This window comes from Saccopteryx leptura, chromosome 7 (assembly GCF_036850995.1).
Source record: "Saccopteryx leptura isolate mSacLep1 chromosome 7, mSacLep1_pri_phased_curated, whole genome shotgun sequence".
NCBI lineage: Eukaryota > Metazoa > Chordata > Mammalia > Chiroptera > Emballonuridae > Saccopteryx > Saccopteryx leptura.
Window position 1 is genome coordinate 103,836,146 of NC_089509.1, and position 11,557 is coordinate 103,847,702.

The 11,557-nt window shown below is 47.5% G+C and overlaps 1 protein-coding gene across 1 annotated transcript; it reads right to left on the bottom strand.

Annotated features, from left to right (window-relative positions):
- Window positions 1–4,007: 4,007 nt before the first annotated feature.
- RESP18 (regulated endocrine specific protein 18) lies at window positions 4,008–9,701 on the bottom strand. Its single transcript, XM_066345628.1, has 5 exons — window positions 9,544–9,701; window positions 8,065–8,213; window positions 7,699–7,803; window positions 5,683–5,805; window positions 4,008–4,117 (listed from the first exon to the last, which is right to left on the bottom strand). Exons 2-5 carry the CDS (start codon window positions 8,096–8,098, stop codon window positions 4,107–4,109), a joined length of 273 nt encoding a protein of 90 aa, XP_066201725.1. The 5' UTR covers window positions 8,099–8,213; window positions 9,544–9,701; the 3' UTR covers window positions 4,008–4,106.
- Window positions 9,702–11,557: the final 1,856 nt, after the last annotated feature.

Here is an 11,557-nt window from a genome sequence, read left to right on the forward strand (position 1 = left end):
ATTCAAACTTCTCAAACTGGTTTTAAAAATTTCTTTTTCAGTTGTTTTGTTCAAAATAGAAGTCATAAACAACCATTATGCTGGTTATGTTTCTTAATTCTGTTTAAATTAGCATAGACAGGGTTTCTCCCATCCCCTCACCCCCAATTTTTGCTATTTTTTTGTTGAAGAGATGAGGTCAGCTTTTCTTCGGTATCTGTCTGATTATTTCCTCATGATATATTTCCCCAGTATATATTCTGTATTTCTCCTTTATTTCCTATACACTGGAAGCTATGCCTAAAGTCTTGATTGGATCAAGTTTTTAAAAAATTAAGTAAAATGGGCCCTGGCTGGTTGGCTCAGTGGTAGAGCGTCGGCCTGGTGTGCAGAAGTCCCGGGTTCGATTCCCGGCCAGGGCACACAGGAGAGGCGCCCATCTGCTTTTCCACCCCTCCCCCTCTCCTTCCTCTCTGTCTCTCTCTTCCCCTCCCGCAGCAGAGGCTCCACTGGAGCAAAGATGGCCCGGGCGCTGGGGATGGCTCCTTGGCCTCTGCCCCAGGCGCTAGAGTGGCTCTGGTAGCGGCAGAGCGACGCCCCAGAGGGGCAGAGCGTCGCCCCCTGGTGGGCGTGCCGGGTGGATCCCGGTCAGGCGCATGCGGGAGTCTGTCTGACTGTCTCTCCCCGTTTCTAGCTTCAGAAAAATACAAAAAAAAAAAATTAAGTAAAATGTTCTATAGGTGATGCTGTATGCTTCCAATTGCAGAGGAGAAATGACATTGGCCTATTTATTTTTTACTATTTTTTTTGACAGAGAGAGGGACAGACAGACAGGAAGTGAAAGACATAAAAAGCATCAATTCTTCATTGCAGCACCTTAGTTATTCAATGATTGCTTTCTCATATGTGCCTTGACAGGGGGGTGAGGAAGAGGGCTACAACAGAGTGAGTGACCCCTTGCTCAAGCCAGCAACCTTGGACTTCAAGCCTGTGACCTTTGGGCTCAAGCCAGCGACCATGAGGTCATATCTATGATCCCATGCTCAAGCCAGTGACCCCGTGCTCAAGCTGGTGAGCCTGTGCTCAAACCAGAGACCTCAGGGTTTCGAACTTGCGTCCTTCGTGTCCCAGTCCGATGCTCTATTCATTGTGCCACCACCTGGTCAGGCTCTTTTTTTTTTTAACTTTTTTTAAGAATATGACTACTAGCCTGACCAGGCAGTGGCGCAGTGGATAGAGCATTGGACTGGGATGTTGAAGGACCCAGGTTCGAGACCCCGAGGTTGCCAGCTTGAGCACAGGCTCATCTGGCTTGAGCAAAAAAAACTCACCAGCTTGGACCCAAGGTCACTGGCTCCAGCAAGGGGTTACTCGGTCTGCTGAAGGCCCGCAGTCAAGGCACATATGAGAAAGCAATCAATGAACAACTAAGAAGTCGCAACGCACAACAAAAAACTAATGATTGATGCTTCTCATCTGTCTCCATTCCTGTCTGTCTGTCCCTATCTATCCCTCTGACTCTCTCTCTGTCTCTGTAAAAATTAAAAAAAATTAAAAAAAATAAAAAAAAAAATATGACTACTAGAAATTTTAAAATTACATTTATAATTATATTTCTACCAGACAGCGACTGACTTAGAAAATTCTTTCTTTTCCATTCTTACCAGGACAAATAGTATACCCTATATCTGTCTTACTTCAATTATAAGGGAAAGTTTATAGATCATTTTAACTTAATGTATCAATGTACCATATTTTACTTTATTTTTAGAACTTTTGTTTCCTCTTTAAGAAATATTTTCCAACCATTAGGACATGACGTTATTGTCTTATACTATCTTCTAAATGCTTCATCCACAAAGTTTTGCAGAGTAGCAATTTAGAAAGGTGAAATGAAACCACCAAATGGCTTAAAGCTATGGAATAAGATTAGTTGTTTAATTCTTCACATTGACCTATAATCCACCTGTATTCTATTTGTGTGTATGTTTTAAGTGATGGATAAAAGTCAATTTCTCTTATACAAGGGTATCCAATGGTTCCTGAACTATTTACTGAAAAGATTACCCCCTTTTATCTGCCATCTTTATTATAAAGTGTCCACGTTGTGTGTCTTTCTCAGGACCCTCTGTTTCATAGATCTACTCATCTACCCTTTCATCAATATCACACTTTTCAAAACTTTATACTAAGTATTGATATCAGGTAGAGCAAATGATCCCATCTTCATTTCTTTTCTTTTTTTCTTTCTATCTTCTTTTCTTTTTCTTTTTTATTTTAGTGAGAAAAAGGGAGGCAGAGAGACAAACTCCTGCATGTGCCCCAACCCAGGATCCACCTGGCAAGCCCACTAGGGGATGATGCTCTGCCCATCTGGGGCCGTTGCTTCATTGCTCAGCAATGGGAGCCATGGCTGTGGGAGGGGGAAGAGAGAGTACTTCGAGAAGGGGGAGGGGTGGAGAAGCAGATGTTCACTTCTCCTGTGTGCCCTGACCGGGAATGTAACCCGGGACATCCACATGCAGGGCCATCACTCTACCACTGAGCTAACTGGCCAGGGCCTCCATCTTCTTTTCAAAGACATTTTCTCTTATTCACTTTTTTTTTACATTGTTGAGAGATTCATAGTTATTATTATTTATTAAATTATCACTTATATCTAGTAAAGTATACAAAGTTATATTTATAGCTATAGAGTGATTATTAGTATATTAATACAACCCCATTACCCCTTAGAGACACCAAATCTTGATACCTGCCCATTTTCTTACACCTATGAATACCCAATGAGTGAGAGTATTTCGAGAAGTATAAAGCTCTGCAAATGGGCTACCCCAGTGTTCAGTTGGGCTGAACATGGTTGGTCAGATTACTTACTCCCTTTTAAGATTTTTTTTCCTTTTTTTTTGTATTTTTCCAAAGCCGGAAGGAAACGGGGAGAGACAGCCAGACAGACTCCCGCATGCGCCCAACCGGGATCCACCTGGCACGCCCACCAGGGGCGACGCTCTGCCCCTCCAGGGCATTGCTCCGCCGCAACCAGAGCCACTCCAGCGCCTGGGGCAGCGGCCAAGGAGCCATCCCCAGCACCCGGGCCATCCCCGCTCCAATGGAGCCTCTGCTGCGGGAGGGGAAGAGAGAGACAGAGAGGAAGGAGGGGGGGTGGAGAAGCAAATGGGCGCCTCTCCTATGTGCCCTGGCCAGGAATCGAACCCAGGTCCCCCACACGCCAGGCCGACGCTCCACCGCTGAGCCAACCGGCCAGGGCTCCCTTTTAAGGTTTTAAGTTACTAGAAGCAAACTGGCAAAAGCCTTCAAAACAGTTAAGAATCAACAACTTGCCCCAACCGGCCAGGGCTCCCTTTTAAGGTTTTAAGTTACTAGAAGCAAACTGGCAAAAGCCTTCAAAACAGTTAAGAATCAACAACTTGCCCTGGCTGGTTGGCTCAGTGGTAGAGCGTTGGCCTGGCTGCAGAAGTCCCGGGTTCGATTCCCAGCCAGGGCACACAGGAGAAGCACCCATCTGCTTCTCCACCCCTCCCTCTCTCCTTCCTCTCTGTCTCTCTCTCCCCCTCCCACAGCTGAGGCTCCATTGGAGCAAAGATGGCCCGGGTGCTGGGGATGGCTCTGTGGCCTCTGCCTCAGGCGCTAGAATGGCTCTGGATGCAACAGAGCGACGCCCCAGAGGGGCAGAACATCACCCCCTGGTGGGCAGGCCGGGTGGATCCTGGTCAGGCGCATGCAGGAGTCTGTCTGACTGCCTCCCCGTTTCCAGCTTCGGAAAAATGAAAAAAAAAAAAAAGAAAAAAGAATCAACAACTTCTCTGTTGATTCTTGGGAGCAGGATGAGTGGGAGAGCCCTGGCAGGGGCTCTCTCCTTACCCCCACCTACTTTTCTGGTCCCCCACCCACCCGCTTCAAAGGCCCTGGCCAGGTTCAAGCCCCATCCATCCTGCCTCATGACAAGTCACAGAAACAGTTTACATGAAAATCCACTTTAATGGTCCAGATTTGGGTCATCTTAGAACTATACCCCTGGAGGACACTGGGGAGGACACTGGGGCGGAGACAGTTCTCACACAAGGTCTCAATCAGCGATTAGGTTGTGGCTCACAGTGGGCAGTGGCTCAGAGAAGCCCTAAAACAAGAAGAAACAAAGGATTGGAATCAGTACATGGCGAGGTGGCTCCTCCCTCGTCTACTCTTTTTTCCCCAAATGATTCAATAACAGCCTGATCTGACTAAGCCCACAGTGATTCAGCCCACCAACTGCCTGTCCCCTTGGTTCCCACATAGAGTTCACCCTCGCTCCTGTGATTTCCCCTCGGGCTCAGGTTTGGAGAAGAATGACAGAACCTTGTTTGCATTCGCAGAAGCACCATGGTAACCGGTACCTCACAGGTGGGTCTGTTCCTTAGCTCTCGGTGTGTGGATCCAGCAACAGATTCAGGCTCAGGAAGCCCAACTGCCACTTTACAGGAGTGGGAGCCAATGGAACCCACCGGTTTCCTAGGAGAGCGTGAGGGGCTGGAAGATCCCGGGGGGGCAGGCTGCCTCTGGATGGAGTGCAGGGCTAGCTGGGGGTGCCAGTTTCAGTGCCACTGCCCCAGTCCAGGCCACCTCAGCCTGCCCTGGACCAGGACGATGGGCTCCTTAAAGGCCTCACAGTTTTTATTCTTGCTTATCACAATCTATTCCCCAACATCACTAGAGTGGCCTTCTAAAATCATATATCACACTATGAAACCCCCTTCCTTAAAATTTCCCAGTTAACTTGCCACTACATTTAGAATAAAATCAGGATTTTTTTTTTTTTTTTTTACCATGATCTATGAAGCTCTGTATGGCCAGTCCTGGGCCTACTTCTCCAACCTAATCTTCTACCCCTGACTTTTCTGTCTGTTCCTCTAACATGCCATGGTATCCTTGTCTCAGAGCACTTGTCATTGCAGTGTTCTCTGTCTGGGAGACCTTTCCTTTATATGTTCTGGCTGCTACCTTCTTGTAATTTGGTCTTAATCCCCCCAAAAAGATGTTTGTCAATGCAGAGGAGCCTGATGTTTGGAATGGCCACCCAACCCCCACTGCAGTCCCAGAGAGGAAAGGCAGAGGCCACAGGGGAAAGGGCCGGATCCAGTTCCAGCTCTCCCATGAGCCTGATATGCAGCTTTGAGTAAGTCCTTTGACCAGCCTGGGCCCCAGTGCAATGTCTCATCTAGAAGGATAGATAGGAGTGCTAGATGGGTGTTTCCAATTTGGATTCCGAAGACTTCAAGCAGCTCAAGGAAATAACTCTGAACTTTACCGGGTGACTAGCCCAGGCCACAGAGTACAGGAAGGGGTGTGTGTGTGTGTGTGTGTGTGTGTGTGTGTGTGTGTGTGTGTGTGTGTGTGTGTGTGTGACAGAGTGACAGAAACAGAGAGAGAGACAGAGAGAGGGACATATAGGGACAGACAGGAAGGGAGAGAGATGAGAAGCATCAATTCTTTGTTGTGGCTCCTTAGTTGTTCATTGATTGCTTTCTCATATGTGTCTTGACTGGTGGGCTACAGCAGAGCAAGTGACCCCTTGCTCAAGTCAGCGACCTTGAGCTTCAAGCCAGCAACCTTTGGGCTCAAGCCAGCAACCATGGGGTCATGTCTATGATCCCACGCTCAAGACGGTGACCCCACACTCAAGCCAGCAAACTCGGGCTTTTGAACCTGGGTTTGGTTGGGAAAACTGCCTTCCCATCCTCAGACAGGGATCCTGGAGACGGAGTCCGTTGATGTGCTCCAGCTTCTGGGTCATCATATCCTTGGTGATGTCATCCTTCCAGAGCAAACCTTCAGGGCGAAAGGATGCAGTGAATTGACCTCTAGGACAAGTCCAGCCCAATCCAGAAACCAGGGGAGATCAACATTCTCCCTCTCCCTCAAGCAGGTGAGTGATCACAAATTGTAGAGATATTTAAATGAGATGGCATATACAAATTGCTTAGCGTATTGCCTGGCATGTAATAAATATTCAGTTAGGATTATGCTCTCTTTGCTGATTCATTTGATGTTATTGTGACTATTAAATGAGATTGGGAAGGTAAAGAGTGCTTACAAAACTTTAAGGCAGTGGTTCTCAAATTTTTGATGTCAGGGAGCATTTAAAATCCTACAGATAATTGTAGATGCATTATATACAAATTTCTGAAAAATATGTTACCATAATTAAGTCAAATATTAAAGAAAAATATAAAGTCCAAGGGTGCTTTTATGGTAATTAAACGAAATAAATACGACAAAATTAAATTTATTCTGATGACATTAAAAAACACTTTTATGTTACATGTTTTGAGTTATGCTTTTTAGAATTTGTAAAAAAGAAGGGTTAAAAATAAAAAAAGACAAAAAAAGTTATCTTCTTATATATATAGATACATTCTTAGTAAGATTTAGTAAATTCAGCAGGTCCTGGTATGAATGTGTTAAGTTTTTTCATTCTTGTGTTTATGAGAAACATGAGCCTGATGTGTCCTAGTGATTTCTTCAATGTTTGGGCATATATTTGAAAAGGAAACTCTCATTTTCTCATCTTTTTATAGAAGATGAGAAGAATTCCTCTCTTTTTACTCTTAATTGTATTGAGTGCAGAAAACCCCCACCATACATATCATCTTAACTTTACACCAAACAAAGGATAGAAGAAACTTGCCTCTAGTCTTTCCAGGGAACATGGGGGGTAGTGTAAACAATCCAGCACCACAGTTTAATAGCCTTTTGCAACCTAATCAGGCAAGTGAGGTGGGGGGTTGGGCAGACTGTCAGCTTACAGCCAATTCCCCACACCTCTGTCCCCCAAAAATCTAAACTCCAAAAATCCTGTTGGTTTTTTGGTCCCCAACAGGCACATATTTCTCTGGAATACCATAGGGCACACCTGGAAATCTTCTAGGGTGCACCAGAGCACCCTGGTGCACACTTTGAGAACCACTGATCTAAGGCAATGATACTCAAATTTCAGTGTGCATCAGAATCTTCTACAAAGCTTGTTAAACTACAGATTACTGTTCCCTAACCCTAGAGTTTCTGATTCAGTAGGTCTTGGGTAAAGCTCAGTAATTAGCATTTTAAACAAGCTTCCTGATAATGTTGATGCTGCTGATCCTAGGATGCACTTTGGGAAACACTGCTCTAAGGCATTATAGACACATACTAGACACTGGCCATAGTAGTAGCAGCAGCAGTAGTGGTATGAACTCATATCTGACCCTCCCCCATTTATGAAACTCTGCTCTAAGGAATGGTCAGCCATCTGTCTCCAACAGACTTTTACTCCCTTTCATTCCTTCCTTCTATTTGTCATACAATTTTCTCTTCTTCCGACTCAGACATGGGGGAGTGTGTGTTTTCCTGGCTGAGAACTTAAGGATTCCTGGGTCAGGAAAAATTCAGATAAAGCCATGGCTTGAAACTAGCCCAAAGGAATTAGATGATGACTTCTTTCAAGGATTTCTTCTAGATGCCTCTGCTGGGCTCTTCTCAAGAGTGCTCAAGGGCAAACAGCTCACTTGCCCAGCTCCAACCCCACTCTCGTATGATCCCTTCTCCATGAGGTGAGCATGGACAGGAAAGTTTCAAGGAGAGACATTTGAAGAAGGAAGCTTGTCCTCAGGTCAAAAAGCCCCTCACTGCCTCTCCCTTCATATCTGGCTATGCCCCAGCCTCTCTGTTCCAGCCCTTACTCACCTTGGGGCGCAATCTGCTGAAGTACAGCTTGCAAGTGCTGGAAGATAAGGGTAGTAAATCCTTGGAGGGGCCGGAGCTGCCTCACTTCTGCTTGGCCTTGACCATCTAAAGGCAAAATAGTGGCATCAGTGAGGAGCTTGGCCAGAAGGTTTCTAAATTCCAGTAAAGAAAAGCAGCTTCTTCCACTATGACCCCTGGGTTCCCTGGTCTCTGTCCCCCTTGCCAGATCCCTTCTTCCTTTCAAGTGCTCCTTCTTTTCATTTTCCCTTCCCCCATCACCACCTGCACTGCTCTTCAACCCCTCCACCTCATTCACCTTTGGTACCAAATTCCAGGTAAAAACCAAGCTTATAGGCAGACAGTCACCTGTGGAGGTTGAAGTGAGCAGAGACTCAGACATCTAGACACATGGAATGCATAATCAGGTGAACAGGTAGAGCGTGAGAAACAGGTGAACTGCATCTCCAAAGGAAGGATTCTAAGGCTGAAGGAGGTTAGAGAGGAGACCTGGAATCCTTAAAGGAGAAAGTATCAGTATGTATAGGGTTTTAATGTCTGGACCCTTGTTCTGAAAACCAGGTAGCCCACTGTGCATAGGGAAAGGACGGGGGTTGGGGAAGATAGTCCCTAAAGCTACACACATCTTTCTTATTCCAATTAGATGTGGTAGGGTTGGCAGAGAGTCCGTTTATTTTATTTTATTTCTTCCCCTATAGTGGAATTACCCTGAGTCATTTCGGACAGGCCTTCAGAAAAGGGAAATCTCCTCCCCAATCAAATGGATCCTAATATCAATGTCCTGGCTTTAGGAAGGAGCAGAAACTCCAGCACTCTACTGAGAAGGAAAAGCGTTTCTAGAAGGAAAGATCCTTCTCTGAGGCAGTGCTCCCAGGATTGATATGATAGGAAAGGAAGTGACTTGGACACCCTCGGTCTGACCCACAGGACGCCAGGCACTGTCCGTGGTGCTGAGATGTAGCCGCAGCCTGGCATGGAGGCGGCTCTGGGCGATAAGGAGGGTGAGGTATTCTATTCCCACAAGGCTGGGCGATAAGGAGGGTGAGGTCTTCTATTCCCACAAGGCTTGGCTGTCCTCCGGCCCAGCCCAGGCCCCGTCCACCCTCTCCCGTCATCTGCCACTAGGCCTACTCCCACAATTCTTCTCGAGCGCTCTGCATTGTTGGCCTTTCAAACCTAGAATCGGGAGGGGAGAGTTTGCGCGGCCCCCTCCAAACGCCTGGCACGGAATCCTCGAGTCTGCGCAGTTGGTCTCTGGCGCTCAGACAGGAGTCTGCGCTGGTCTGCCCAGCCGGCTCGGAGCCGAGGGGGATGGAAAGGCTGGACACTTGCTCCTTGCATCCGCTTTTACCTTAGTCTAGCCCTTCCCTGCTTAACAGAAACTGGATTGCGGACACCAGGCTCGGAGGGCTTATAAAGAAGCCCTGGTTCGACTCTCGGCCCAGATTCTCTCCGGAGCCAGGACGCCGAGACCGTGGTCTCTGCTCCTGTCCCGGAGGTCCTGGGCCCCAGCCTTTCTTCAGCTCCGGGCATCTCTCTCTCCCCTGGCCAGGAGGCACGTATCGCTTCTCTTTGGGTCGCATAGGTCCCTTGGCCCATTTTCCCGTCTTCCTGCAGAATCTCCCGTTTCCCCGAGCGCACTTCTCTTAGGTCTAGACCCCAGATGAGGAGCCCCACCCCAAGCCTGCACTTCCTTTTACATTTATCTCTTTTCCTGTCCCCAAACACCTTCTTTGCTTCTGAAGTTCCTAACCTTGAGGCTCCCTGACCCATGTTTCTCAGGATCGCTCTCTGGCCCTGCCCGCACCCCCCAGGTTTCCTCCTGACCGTGGCCGCTATGGTCTCTGCAGCCCTCTGGGCGGTGTTAGCAGCAGGAAGCAGAGGAGCCGACGGAGCCCCCCGGAGCCCCGAGGCCACAGCTGGCGCCGCACGTCCCCAGGCTTGGAGCGCGCCCAGCCCCACCTCGGTCTCAGAGCAGGAGGAGACCGCAGCCCGAGGGGCTAAGCTAGGCTGTAGCTTTCCAACCGCTTGCGGGGCTCTCTATGCAGCTCGGCCAGCGGTGGGCGGGCCCTGCCCCTGCGGAAGCCTATCCAACTCCTTCTTCGGTTTAAGGTCCCCATCCCCGGGCGCCCGCTCCTTTTTTTTTTTTTTTTTTTTTTTTTCCTTCTGAAGCTGGAAACGGGGAGAGACAGTCAGACAGACTCCCGCATGCGCCCGACCGGGATCCACCCGGCACGCCCACCAGGGGCGACGCTCTGCCCACCAGGGGGCGATGCTCTGCCCCTCTGGGGCGTCGCTCTGCCGCGACCAGAGCCACTCTAGCGCCTGGGGCAGAGGCCAAGGAGCCATCCCCAGCGCCCGGGCCATCTTTTGCTCCAATGGAGCCTTGGCTGCAGGAGGGGAAGAGAGAGACAGAGAGGAAGGGGGGGGGTGGGGTGGAGAAGCAAATGGGCACTTCTCCTATGTGCCCTGGCCCGGAATCGAACCCGGGTCCCCCGCACGCCAGGCCGACGCTCTATCGCTGAGCCAACCGGCCAGGGCCGCCCCCACTCCTTTTTTTATATAAACCAGGTCCCAGGGACTACCGCTTTCTACTCCTGTTCCAAGGTTTCAGTAATGAATTACAGGTAAAATGTGGGCGCGAGTTGTACCTTCCTCATAAGTTTGTTGTGAGGATTAAATATGAACAAGCACTGAACAGTAGACAATCAGTGTGTTTCGTCTATTTTTATTATCCTTGATGCTCCCTTTACTCTCATCCTCCTAAAGACCTTCAACATACATGGATTTAACCTGCAAAATGTATTGCACATCTATCCACTTTTCTCCACTCATTGCAATCACCCTGGTTCACTGTACTGTTTAAAAAATTTTTTTATTGATTGATTTTAGAGAGAGAAGAAGGGAAAGAGAGACTAAGACAGAAACATTGATCTGTTCCTGTATGTGCCCTGACTGGGGACCAAACCACAGCCCTGGCATAGCCAGATGATGCTCCAACCAGCTGAGCTACCTAGCCAGGGCATTGTAATACTAGTAATTTCTAGTATGCAATTTTATTTTATTGATTTATTTGTATCCCTATTATTATTTTTTAATTTTTATTAATTTTTAATTTATTATGTTTACATGGATTCAAATGTCCCACTGAATATAACTCCCTCACCTCACACCCCCATGTCCCTTTTTATACCCTCTTTGCCCCCCTCCCTCTAACTCCCTCCCCTCTTCCCTCTAAGATTTGCTGTCCTGTCGTCATCTATATCTCTCTGTTATGTATATATAGTTTCACTAATTCCTTCACCTTCTCTGATCCCATCCCCTCATCCCCCTTCCCTCTGACTGCTTTCCCTCTGATCCCTGGGACACCCTCTCTGCCTCTATTCCATTCCTCAGTTCACTTTGTTCATTAGATTCCACATATATGTGAGATCATATGATATTTTTCTTTCTCTGCCTGGCTTATTTCACTTAGCATAATAATCTCCAGGTCCATGTATGCTGTCACAAAAGCTAAGATTTCCTTCTTTTTCGTGGCCCCATAGTGTCGGGAGCCAATCCACTAATGCTGGCTAACTAGGTCACAGCAGAAGAAGATTCACAACTGCTGGTTGACAAAGTCACAGCAAAAGAAGATAGAGTCACCGCAGTAAAGACCAACAGCTGCGGGTTGACAAAGTCACTGCAAGGAAAGGCACGATACTTCCCCCTTTAATCTTTTGAATTAATCTGGCCTTATATCCCCCCTTTTTCTGGGTGTGTGCTATTATTTGTGGCACAGGGATAATAGTACCGTACTTTCCCTGTAGATTTGTAGTAATTTCTTTGGAAATGAGACAGA